A 13,386-nucleotide genomic window follows, 5' to 3' on the forward strand; every position below is an offset into this window, starting at 1 on the left:
TGGGCTTTGACTGGACCATTCTAACGCATGAAACATACAAAGATTTTGTTCTTCTTGTAACAAACAGAATGAAAACGCTGAGAAAGCAGTGAGATGCTGTGAAGTCACAGTGGTCCTCAGAAAGTAGTGAAAACCAGAACAATCAGAGTGCTGTTCACTTCATATGAAGTCATATGACATAACTTTTTCCCCAACAGGGTAATCGGGTTATTCTTGTAAACCACCACCATCATCTTCGTCATCTTTGTTGCTGTATTCAGTCCCTCATGTCATGACTGAAGGGAATCAAAACATGTGAAACCCTGTTGGGACTGTCTCTGTGCCGGTGCTTGTGGATTCGAAAATAAACACACAGTTTTTAGATATTATGTGACTCTAAGTTCTGAATGGAGATTTAGTTTTACTCAAGTGGAAGAAAACTATCTGTTTTATTACCACCTCTCAAAATCCAATATGTCACTGAATCAAACCTTTTCTTCCCTTTTCTTAGACTAAACAACTATTTTTAACAGATTATATCCTAATGCCTCTAAAAGTTAGAAGTTTTGCAGATTCTTCTTCAAATGTTAACTGAAACTAAGCATAATCTAACCTTCCGTGAGTCTTTCACAAATCTACCAACTTTAAATGAATCTTCATGCCAAATTGTCTGAAATTTCCCACCTTAGTGACATTTAGGCGTCCCTCAGGGAACACTCCGAGTCCCTAACATTGTGCAAACCCCAGGAAACCTTTAGAGAACATTCAGTGATCATTTCTACTACTACTGCATTAATGAATTAAAATGTTCTTTTTTCTGAATGTAATGATTTTTGAATTAAATTGGATAGTATAGTGTAAATGACACACATGATTCACCTAGAATTAGTTTGTCTGAATCCCAAGGCTCCCACCTTCACCATCCACTGCATCTAACATAATAAGAACAAGATGATGGATTTAACAGACTCTGGGAGATGTTCAAAGCTTGGGATATTGTTGTAAAAACTAACCATGCTTTAAACTTCTCCAGAATGTTCTCCATGACATATCTGCTGTGGTCCTTGATCTTCATGATGCTGTTTGTTCTTTAATGCTCTCCAACATACCTCTGAGGCCAGAAATAGAACAGCTGCAGAGCAGCTGACTAAGATTAAATTACACACTCTATTAATTAGGCAACGTCTGAAGGTAATTAATTGCACTTGTTTTAATTTAGAGGTATCAGAGGAAAGAATGGTGAAGACAAATGCATTATTCAGGATAGAGTGATGGCTAATGTTGATCCCTTGTATGTATGAAAAGTACCGGTCCTGCAGCCTTCCATCAAGCTACATATGTTCATAAAACCTAATTCATTTTCTCAGACTGTTTCCACTATAAATAATTTTTTAACCATTTATGTAATTTTGGGGTCATAATGGTAAATATTTATGTTCAAATCCAGTATGTCGGCACGTATAAATCACAGAGGGCTCATTCTGGCTTAATGAACAACTCACTGTCTGGAAACTTGTCTTCACAGTCTATATAACCATATATTTATGTGAGAACAAGCTAATGAATGAATGAATGAATGAATGAACAGAATCTGCTTTAATGCAGCAGTAAAATCCAATCAGCTGTAACTCTGTTAGCCTTCTCAGAGCCAAACAAACCCTCTCTGTGTGCCAGCAGTCTACCTGTGGACAGTGTTGTAAAGCTTGCACACATTAACAGGCTTTATTGAGTGTTGAGAAAGTTCCTTAACAACAAGTATATTCAACATGAAGACACGCCCTCGAGCGTTTGAGACAGAGACAGCCTGTCTCTGAGTCCCTTTCAGACCCGAGCCTTCCTAAGTGGAGAGACGCTACCTGCCGATTTTTATCAGGCAGAGCAGAAAAAACGAGGCAGATAAGGAAAAGAAAGGAGGAAGAGCGTCATGGTTGCACGCAACGAACAGCAGCATGGATCCTGTTTCTGGGAGCCAAACACTGATGTCAGGCTGTTTTGACTTTAATATTAATCTCTTTCAAAAATGGCAAACTGATGGTGTTTAACAGTAAATAGAGATGAAGTCACATCAGATTGCTGACATGCAGAAGATTGCATGTGTGTAATTCTGGTGATGTTTTGTTAAAAAGGGGCCAACAGGAAAAGAGACTCCTCGCTTTAGACTTCACAACATTTATTTTCTTTCTGTTTTGTTTGTTGTGTTTCTACCAGTTATTGTTCTACATGTTCAAAGCTTAATGTTTCTGTTACGTCATTTTATTTATTATATTAATTATTTTATTTATTATGTTATTATGATCAGTTTCTATTTAACATTTTCCAATCGGTGACTGCTATTGCAAAGCATTGCATTTTTATTAGTTTAAATTGGACAAATAAACCCTGTAAGACTGGAATTTTCTCACGACTGTCTCAAACTTTTCTGTTTAACTCACCCTTGCGTCTACAAATGTTTCCATATGCACGATTTCCTGTTCTTTTGTAAGAAACCTTTCAGACAGTTTCTCTGTTGTTGCTGTATGCTTTATAGTTTTCTGACAAATTGTCTCAGAGTGCAAAGAGGTCACTGAATTATGCCAATTGAGTTTAATGCATTTGGACCTGGAAATGTCTTGTAAAGTGTGGATTTGAAAGGTGTTTTTACATTATGACATCAAAAGCAAAAATCATAAGCATAAAAATAATCATGAGCATGCAGCAGATCTTTCTGTCACTTGCTTGCCAGAATTTATTCCCATATTACCGACAGTTTTTGAACAATTTGCATTTTTTCAGACCTTTGAATTTTGTGGGGTTTGGGGTTTTCTCTATGAGAAAGAGATACACTGTGTTATCCTTCTCACACCTGCTACCCCCAAAAATTTTCTTTTGAAATAACCATTTCTAAAACAAGCAGACAATGATTTTGAGCATATTTTTTATCATATTTTTGAGCATATATATCCTTATTTTAGAGCAATCAGTCTGCTAGTTAGATTGATCCAGGGATTTCCACTTCACCTTTTATGATTATTATATATATTTATTTATTTATTTCACATTGCACAATAAAATAAAATAGATGCTAAGTGTCATCACACAAACTAAAGTTGCAAAAGATGCAAAAAACAACATTTGTGTCACTTAAACCTTCTGGCTATTACAGACATTCAAGTTTCATTGCTTGTTGTTTTTGTTGCTCTGAGTCTAAAAATGTTTTTTATCTAAAAAAACAAACCACCCTCACATGATCGCTCAGACAGCAAATAAAGGCTTCCCATTAAATACATACATGTTTTCCTGTGAATCTTTTATAAATGAGTTCAGAATAATTTTAAAGCTTGTTTTCCCAGAGAAAAAGCAAAGAAACCACGTCTGCTGGGAGGAAGAAAAACCTCCCAAGTTCATTCATCCATTTATTCCTGCTCTCCTTCATGGTTTTCCTGTTTTGTCTCTGTGTTTCCAGTAATTTCTACTCCGGTCTTGTTTCTCACTCAGGTGTGTGTCGACTCTTTGAAGGGGCCGTAAACTCCCCCGTGTGTTTTTTTCCAGTTTCAGATTTTGGCTGAAGGCCAGCCAGACTGTCCTCACAAAGACGGAAAAGTTAGCAGAGGTCTCAGCTGTGGGACCGAATGTTTCTGCATGTGAAATTCACTGAATGGCCTCAGTGTTCCATGTAGCCATCTTTAATAATTCATGAGTCATTAGCCCTGTTTATACTACTGATTTATGTTTTTGTTTGTTTTCAGATGTTGTTTCATGCTCCTGCTTTGTTTTAACTGCAAATTCCAGCTTATTTGTTTATATTTTAGCACTTTTTATATATTAGTCCTGCAGTTATGAAAGCTGTTTGATCAATCAGGATGTAAATATAACTCAATTATCCTATTTTCTTGGTCTGTCTGCAGTGATCTCAGTATGAATAATCTGACTGGGATGTCCAGTGGAGCTTTATCCAACCTGTACTTCCTGGAGGAGCTGTGAGTCGCTTTAACTTGATTTCATTCCCTGCAGAAATAATATTATCTTACGTGTAACGTCATAGAGATTTTCATATAAAAATGTTTGATTTCAGCACTTAAATGTAAGCAAGTCTTCCTTTCTGATAATTTGCCACCTTCTTAAAATCTTTCTTTGTTTGACCAAATATGATTTGAAAAGTTATCCTTTTAGTAATGTTTTTGTCATTTAGATGATATTTTAATTGTCATGGTAGACTACTTTGTTTCTTTAAGGGTTTTTGGTTGAAGTCTTTCAGCTGATTTTAGGTATTCCAGAGTCTTATGGTCAGTCCAGACTACAAACTGCACATCGGCCCCTTCCAAACACTGTCACCATTCTTTGAGAGCCAGCTTAACAGCTAGTTCTCCATCTTCAAAGTCATGGTTCTGTTTAGCAAGAGGGAGGCTTCCAGAAAAGAAGACATATGGGTGAATCTTGGCGTCGGAGAAATGAAGCCCAAAAAAGACAATAGACTGGTGAAACTCCAGCCCACAAAGAACAAAACCACCCCAGCAGGTGCAGAAGAAGGCCGAATGATGCCTGCCTGATGTTCAGGAGCAGACAGAGTATACTGGGGTGCGGTGCCAGGTAATAAATCAATAGGACAATCATAAGGTCTGTGAGGAGGTAAAGACGTTGCCTTGTGTTTGTTAAACACCTCTGACTGGTTAGTGGTTGTTTTGCTCTTATCTGATACCAGTTTCCCCCAAGGCTCTCTTTTTGTGCCTCAGTTTATGTGTTTGTGGTTATTTTTGTCTCTGTAATGTTTTTTATGCTTGTTATGCTGTAATTTTCAATTCAATTCAGTTTCAATTCAGTTTATTTATATAGCGCCAATTCACAACACATGTTGTCTCAAAGCACTTCACAAAAGTCAGGTACATACATTCCAATTAATCCTAATCATTGAACAGTGCAGTCAGATTAAGGGCTTTATATGTGAGGAGGAGAATTTTAAATTCTATTCTGGATTTAACAGGGAGCCAATGAAGGGAAGCTAAAATAGGGGAAATATGATCTCTCTTTTTAATTTTCATCAGAACTCTTGCTGCAGCATTTTGAATCAGCTGAAGGCTTTTAACTGCATTTTGTGGACATCCTGATAGTAAAGAATTACAATAGTCCAGCCTTGAAGTAACAAATGCATGAACTAGTTTTTCAGCGTCACTCCTCGACAGGATATTTCTAATTTTGACAATGTTCCGGAGGTGAAAGAAGAAAATCCTAGAAACCTGTTTAATATGGGATTTAAATGACATGTCCTGGTCAAAAATAACACCAAGGTTTTTTACTTTATTACCGGAAGTCAATTTATTGCCATCCAGGTTAAGTGATTGACTAAGCAGTTTCTTTTTTAAAGACTCCGGTCCAAAGACGACAACTTCTGTCTTGTCTGAATTTAGAAGCAGAAAATTTAAAGTCATCCAAGTTTTTATATCTTCAAGACATGCTTGTAGTCTATCTAACTGGTTGGGTTCATCAGAATTTATGGATAAGTAAAGCTGAGTATCATCAACGTAACGGTGAAAATTTATCCTTTGCTGCCTGATAATTTTACCTATTGGAAGCATATATATAGTAAAGAGAATTGGCCCGAGTACTGAACCCTGTGGTACTCCACAATTAACCCTGGAGTTTAAAGATGATTTATCATTTACAAGAACAAACTAGAATCTGTCAGACAAATAAGATTTAAACCAGCCTAGCGCTGGACACAAGTCCATTATCTGAGGCTAGAAGAATATTATTAGTGACTTTCTATTTTTCATATATTTTCTTTCTTTTTCAGGTTTTTCAGGTTTTTTTGTCTATTTATAGTCAGTTCTCCCCCTTTAGTCTTTTAGGTCTGCTTGCTGGGTTAAACACCTTTATTTAGCTACTGCAGTGATCCATAATTTGCAAAAAAAGGATCCCTTCTCTAAAAACATGAAGGTTCAGAGCACGTTAAATATGTTGGGATGAGTGGAGGTAGTTATTTGCTTCTGTAATTTTGCAGACACTTTGTAATGTTCTTAGTCATCCTATTGGTCCTCCAACCTGATCAGATCTGATCTGTGGTCAGTTACTGCCGGACTGAGATGGATTATCTCTGAAGTTTGGGTGTCTGACCGGGCAAGGGGCTCGAATATCTTTGAGGATGTGATATGTAATCTCATCTTTCCTCACCTCCCAGCAGCATCGTGTCGCGTATGAAGGTTTTCCCAAAGCTCAACTGGCCTAAATTAAAAAGCAGCGATGCAGCTGGGAGAGACGGGCTGACCTCACCGAGACCTGAACATGACTCTGGCCGCTGTTCTGCTCTGCTGCCAGCTGTGTGTGTGTGATATTTGTCACCATGGCATGAGAAACGTCATGACGGCGATAGGACACCGCAGGCACGCAGAGAGGCTGAACTCTGAGTGGCCTCTGAAAAACAAACAGACTTGGAGGATTCATTATCCTTCGGTGTTTTTACACTGGTTCGGAAATCAAGACTTACTGGGAGATTGTTGCACCCTTGCAAACACAGAAATTAAAAGCTGGCTTAAAGTCAGAACTCCTAAAGATATGGTCCCTTGCAAAAGTATTTATACCTTGGAACTTTTTCACATTTTGTCACATTCCAAACACAAACTTCAGTGTGTTTTATTTAGTTTTCATGTCATAAACCAGCCCCACGTGGTGCATACTTGTAAAGTGAAAGGTCCAGATAGGGTTTTGAAAACTTTTCCAAACAAAGATGTTAAAATGGTGCATGTGTAAGCATTCATTCCCCTTTACTCAAAAACCCCTGAATGAAATTCAGTGCAACCAACTGCCTTCGGCATTCACATATTCACTTTCTCACAGTTCAGGTGGGGAAAATCTGTTGACAGGACAACTATTAGTGATGCACTGCATAAAGCTGGCCTTTATGGAAGAGTGGAAAGAAGTCCCAGTGATTAGCTTGCAGCAAGCGATCTAGAGGATGCAGCAAACATGTGGAGGAAGGTGCTCTAGTCAGATGAGACAAAGGTGGACCTTTCTGGCCTCCCTACACAATCACCATAATCCTAACGGTGAAACAGAAAGGTGGTAGCATCATGCTGTGGTCAAGCCTGTCTTTCTATAATGGATGGAGCTAAATACAGGACAATCCTGGTAGAAAAACCTGTTGGAGGCTGCAGAAGACCTGAACCTGGAGCGGAGGTTTACCTTCCAGCAGGACAACAACCCTGAGCATACAGCCCGGTTCAGATCAAAGCATAATATAAATATATTAGTTTAAGTACTAATGACCATTTTGTTCCTGACCACCTGTGCAGAAGTCAGATCTTTGGATTAAAAACATCTGCTATAGTAAAAATTATGTAGTTGCATGATTTTTTGGGTGGATTGGTGGATGGGGGGGGTGGATGGATGGGTGGGTGGCATAAATGGACATATTGCTGTGTCAGGAGTGCTGTGGTGGAGGACCCCGGATTGCAGACGGACAAGGTGGTGAAAAAAAAAAACGATTACAGGCATGGATGACAAAAGAGAAGTGGTGATGTTTCCGCGATGAGCAAACAGACTGATGGAGTATATATGGAGCGTGGTACAGGTGAAACAAGAAGACTGATTAAATGATGCAGGTGGACCGAATGAAGCTGATTACAAGTTGACAGATGCAGAGAGTGAAAACGAAACGTGACTGGGACAAAATAGAAATCCAAAGATACAAAATAATCGGGAAAACATAACGTACACAACATGAACAATAATAAGAACCTAAAGCACAGCCAGGAAAATAATAAATAGAAACAAGATCCAAAACGTAAACTGGAAATAAGAATAACTAAAACCCCAACAAAAACCAAAACACCCTCAAATCATGACATTCTGACTAAATCAAACACAAAGTCATCAGGAAGACATTTTTTGTTCACCATCTTTGTTTCTGTGTCTCTCAGACGTTTGGCAGGAAATGATCTGTCCTTCATCCCCAAAGGAGCGTTTAACGGCCTCTACAACCTTAAAGTGCTGTAAGTGCTCATATGTTTGTACTCCAACAGTTTTTATGACTGTGAATGTTTCCGCAAGCCATCACTTGGAAAACATTTGGACTTAGGCATGTTTTTTTTACTCTGAACATTATCCTTCCGTGATATTCCTGTTTGTCTTTAAACCTTATATTGTTGTGTTTTTGCAGTATGCTACAGAACAACCAGCTGAATTCAGTTCCTGCTGAAGCTTTTAACAACCTTCACAACCTTCAGTCACTGTGAGACAAATGTATTCTTAAAAAACACTTTGTTTTTCCGTTTAGATAAGTGTGTAATTCTTCCTCTGTGTTGATTTGATTTAAATATTTGCTTCGCTTTTAAACGCTTATTCTCTGATGCTATGTTAGCCATGTAATGCTTCTGCTTTTTCATTTTAATATCAGACAAAGGCAGCCATAGTGAAAACAAAAGACTGTTTTTTAAATGATGATTTAATTTATTACTGGCTTTGTCACCCTTGTCAGCAACAACTACCAGCATTTGTAATAACTGTTAATGAGTCTTTTACATTGCTATGGAGGAATTTTGGCCCACACTTCTTTGCAGAATTGTTAATATTTAGCCATATTGGAGGGTTTTCCAGCATGAACGGTAAGTTTAAGGTAACGCCACAGCATCTGGAATGGATTTAAAGTAGAACTGAACCTCAAATCCCATTTTTGCAAATAAACTGTACAAACTGGACCTTAAGTGTGCCACCTTTATGTTACCGTACATTTGTTTTACATTTTCATGTAAACTCGTTTAACTCTGCTATACACACTGCTAAAAAAAATAAAGGGAACACTAAAATAACACATCCTAGATCTGAATGAATTAAATATTCTCATTGAATACTTTGTTCTGTACAAAGTTGAATGTGCTGACAACAAAATCACACAAAAATCATCAATGGAAATCCAATTTATTAACCAATGGAGGCCTGGATTTGGAGTCACACACAAAATTAAAGTGGAAAAACACACTACAGGCTGATCCAACTTTGATGTAATGTCCTTAAAACAAGTCAAAATGAGGCTCAGTATTGTGTGTGACCTCCACGTGTCTGTATGACCTCCCTACAACGCCTGGACATGCTCCTGATGAGACAGTGGATGGTCTCCTGAATGATTACCTCCCAGACCTGGACTAAAGCATCCGCCAACTCCTGGACAGTCTGTGGAGCAACGTGACGTTGGTGGATGGAGTGAGACATGATGTCCCAGATGTGCTCAATTGGATTCAGGTCTAGGGAACAGGCGGGCCAGTCCATAGCTTCAATGTCTTCATCTTGCAGGAACTGCTGACACACTCCAGCCACATGAGGTCTAGCATTGTCCTGCATTAGGGGGAACCCAGGGCCAACTGCACCAGCATATGGTCTCACAAGGGGTCTGAGGATCTCATCTCGGTACCTAATGACAGTCAGGCTACCTCTGGCGAGCACACGGAAAGAAATGCCACCCCACACCATTACTGACCCACTGCCAAACCGGTCATGCTGAAGGATGTTGGAGGCAGCAGATCTCTCTCCACGGTGTCTCCAGACTCTGTCACGTCTGTCACATGTGCTCAGTGTGAACCTGCTTTCATCTGTGAAGACCACAGGGCACCAGTGGCGAATTTGCCAATCCTGGTGTTCTCTGGCAAATGCCAAGCGTCCTGCACGGTGTTGGGCTGTGAGCACAACCCCCATTTGTGGACGTCGGGCCCTCATACCATCCTCATGGAGTCGGTTTCTAACCGTCTGTGCAGACACATGCACATTTGTGGGCTGCTGGAGGTCATTTTGCAGGGCTCTGGCAGTGCTCCTCCTGTTCCTCCTTGCACAAAGACGGAGGTAGTGGTCCTGCTGCTGGGTTGTTGCCCTCCTACGGCCTCCTCCACGTCTCCTGGTGTACTGGCCTGTCTCCTGGTAGCGCCTCCAGGTTCTGGACACTACGCTGACAGACACAGCAAACCTTCTTGCCACAGCTGGCATTGATGTGCCATCCTGGATGAGCTGCACTACCTGAGCCACTTGTGTGGGTTGTAGAGTCCGTCTCATGCTACCATGAGTGTGAAAGCACCACCAACATTCAAAAGTGACCAAAACATCAACCAGAAAGCATCGGTACTGAGAAGTGGTCTGTGGTCCCCACCTGCAGAACCACTCCTTTATTGAGTGTCTTGCTAATCGCCAAAGATTTCCCCCTGTTGTCTTTTCCATTTGAACAACAACATGTGAAACTGATTGTCAATCAGTGTTGCTTCCTAAGTGGACAGTTTGATTTCACAGAAGTTTGATTTACTTGGAGTTAAATTGTGTTGTTTAAGTGTTCCCTTTATTTTTTTCAATTCAGTTTTATTTATATAGCGCCAATTCACAACAGTCAGGGACATACATTCCAATTAGTCCTAATCATTGAGTCAGAGTTAGTTATTTATTAAAATTGGATAAAAAGTTTTTCTGTCTAAGGAAACCCAGCAGATTGCATCCAGTCAGTATCTTGCAGCATTCACTCCTCCTGGATGAGCATGTAGAGACAGTGGACAGTCACTGGCGTTGACTTTGCAGCAATCCCTCATACTGAGCATGCATGTAGCGACAGTGGAGAGGAAAAACTCCCTTTTAACAGGAAGAAACTTCTAGCAGAACCAGGCTCAGTGTGAGCGGCCATCTGCCACGACCGACTGGGGGTTTGAGAGAACAGAGCAAAGACACAAAAAGGACAAAGAAGCACTGGTCCAGGAGTACTTTCTATGGGAAGGAAAAGTAAATGTTAATGGATGTAGCTCCTTTAGTCGTTTCATCTAGAAAGAAAGAACAGATAAACTCTGAGCCAGTTTTCAAGGTTAGAGTCTGAAAGAGAGCACATAGAGTTAGTCACAGTAGAAGCTCAGTCAGTAGCCATGTCTAGGAGAGAGAAAGGGTTAAACACTGAAAGACAGGGCCATGTGGATCATCGGTAGATGGTGAGCATTAAGTTGTTGCCAGCAGAAGCTTGGACGATGCCCCTCTCCAGAAAGGTGTCACAGGTAGACACAGAGTCAGGCCAGGTGTAGTTTCTAGGAAGAGAAAAGAGAGAACAAAGTTAAAAGCTGAAATAACAGCAAATAATGCAAAATTGGAGAGTAGTGTGAGAATGTAGCGAAGAGGGTGAAAGTGGTCGTTATGTCCTCCAGCAGCCTAAGCCTATAGCAGCATAACTACACAGATAGTTTCAGTTCAGATTATTTAGTTAAACGGCACTTATTTACAACAATGTTGTCTCAAGGAACCCCACAAAGGGTCCCACTGATGTTATACTAAAAACCACAAGGATTGGGATACCTCTCTCTGTCAGACTGATTATAACCATTGGAAAAGAGAAGGGGTCATACAGGTAGCAGAAATGGAGGGTGTGTTTGCACCTCAACTATAACTGAGCCGGTTTAGGCTAAACCTGACTCCCCCTTACTCCAACCAACAGGGAAGGAGGAAGGCTCCTTCCCTGATAACCTAAGCCACTCTAACTATAAGCTTTATCAAAAAGGAACGTTTTAAGCCTAGCCTTAAAAGTAGACAGGGTGTCTGCCTCACGGACTAAAACTGGGAGCTGGTTCCACAGGAGAGGAGCCTGATAACTAAAGGATCTGCCTCCCATTCTACTTCTAGAGACTCTAGGAACCACCAGTAAACCTACAGTCTGAGAACAAAGTGCTCTGTTAGGAACATATGGAACCATCAGATCTCTGATGTATGATGGAGCTAGATCATTAAGGGCTTTATTTGGATAAATAAAGCTGAGTATCATCAGCGTAACAGTGAAAATGTATCCTATGCTGCCTGATAATTTGACCTATTGGAAGCATATATATAGTAAAGAGAATTGGCCCAAGTACTGAACCCTGTGGTACTCCACAATTAACCCTGTAGTTTAAAGATGATTTATCATTTACATGAACAAATTGGAATCTGTCAGACAGATAAGATTTAAACCAGCCTAGCGCTGTTCCCCTGATCCCTACAGCATATTCCAGCCTTTTTAAGAGAATATTATGGTTGACTGGATCAAATGCAGCACTGAGATCTAACAGAACCAGTACAGACACAAGTCCATTATCTGAGGCCATACGAATATCATTAGTGACTTTCAGCAGAGCTGTTTCAGTGCTATGATGAGCTCTGAAACCTGACTGAAACTCTTCAAACAGGTCATTGCTGTGTAAATTATCACACATTTGATTAGCAACTATTTTCTCAAGAATTTTAGATAAGAATGGAAGATTGGATATAGGTCTGTAATTTTTCAAGTCATCTTGATCAAGTGAAGTTTTCTTAAGTAAAGGTTTAATTACAGCTACTTTAAAAGCTTGTGGTACATATCCATTTACTAAAGATAGATTAACCATATCTAAAATGGGGCTGGTATTCAGAGGGAACACTTCCTTAAATAATTTGGTTGGGATTGGGTCTAACATACAAGTTGAAGGTTTAGATGAAGCTAATATTTCTGATAACTCAGGAAGCTCCACAGGATCAAAACAGTCCAAACACAAATCAGGTTCTGCAGTTATTTCCAATGTTGTCTCACTTGCTGAGGATGAAGTAATCATCTTCGGGAGTATGTCAAAGATTTTCTTTTTAATAGAATCAATTTTATTTAAGAAGAATCCCATAAAGTCATGACTGCTAAGAGCTAAGGGAATGGATGGCTCAACAGAGCTATGACTATGTAAGTTTAGCAACTGTACTAAAGAGAAACCTAGGATTATTCTTGTTCTCTTCTATTAATGATGAGAAATAAGCTGTTCTGGCTTGGCGAAGTGTCTTTTTATACAACAGTAGGCTATTTTTCCAGATTAAGTACAAGTCCTCTAGGTGAGAAGAGCGCCATTTGTTCTCCAACATTTTCTCTAACATTGTGCTTTAAAGTACGTAGATCTAAATTAAACCAAGGAGCCTGCCTCCTATGAATAATTACCTTCTTTTTCAAGGGGGCTGCATTGTCTAATGCATCACGCAATGATGAAGAAACACTATGAACAAAAGAATCAATTTGTGAAAGGGATGAAACAGAATTATTGCCCTCCACTGTGCTTTTCAGTAATAATGAGAAAATTAAAAGTAGAACAGATTCTTTAAAGGTTGTTACAGCATCGTCTGATAATGATCTACTATAATGAAATTTTCTTTCAGGTGTGGAGTACTCAGTTAAATTAATCTCAAAGATTATTAAGAAATGGTCAGACAGGACAGGGTTATGAGAGAATATTGTTATGTCTTTACACTCAATGCCATATGTCAGCACAAGGTCCAGAGAATGAAGACAAAGGTGGGTAGATTTGTTAATGTTTTGAGCAAAGCCAATTGAGTCTAAGATAGCATTAAAGGCTATATTTAGGCTATCACTTTCAGTGTCAACATGAATGTTAAAATCCCCCACTATAATAACCGTATGTGTATTTAACACTAAATCAGATA

The 13,386-nt window shown here is 39.5% G+C and overlaps 1 protein-coding gene across 2 annotated transcripts in view; it reads left to right on the forward strand.

Moving 5' to 3' along the window:
* The window catches only part of LOC124883073 (leucine-rich repeat-containing G-protein coupled receptor 5-like), a 60,135-nt gene that overhangs the window by 14,517 nt on the left and 32,232 nt on the right, over positions 1 to 13,386 (forward strand). For both annotated transcript variants that reach the window (XM_047389956.1, XM_047389955.1), the window contains exons 2-4: positions 3,864 to 3,935; positions 7,869 to 7,940; positions 8,108 to 8,179. In XM_047389956.1, coding sequence (XP_047245912.1) covers positions 3,864 to 3,935; positions 7,869 to 7,940; positions 8,108 to 8,179 — 216 coding nt within the window. The remainder of the gene's footprint in view (positions 1 to 3,863; positions 3,936 to 7,868; positions 7,941 to 8,107; positions 8,180 to 13,386) is intronic.

Source organism: Girardinichthys multiradiatus, chromosome 17, assembly GCF_021462225.1.
Source record: "Girardinichthys multiradiatus isolate DD_20200921_A chromosome 17, DD_fGirMul_XY1, whole genome shotgun sequence".
In the NCBI taxonomy this organism is placed as follows: Eukaryota; Metazoa; Chordata; class Actinopteri; order Cyprinodontiformes; family Goodeidae; genus Girardinichthys; species Girardinichthys multiradiatus.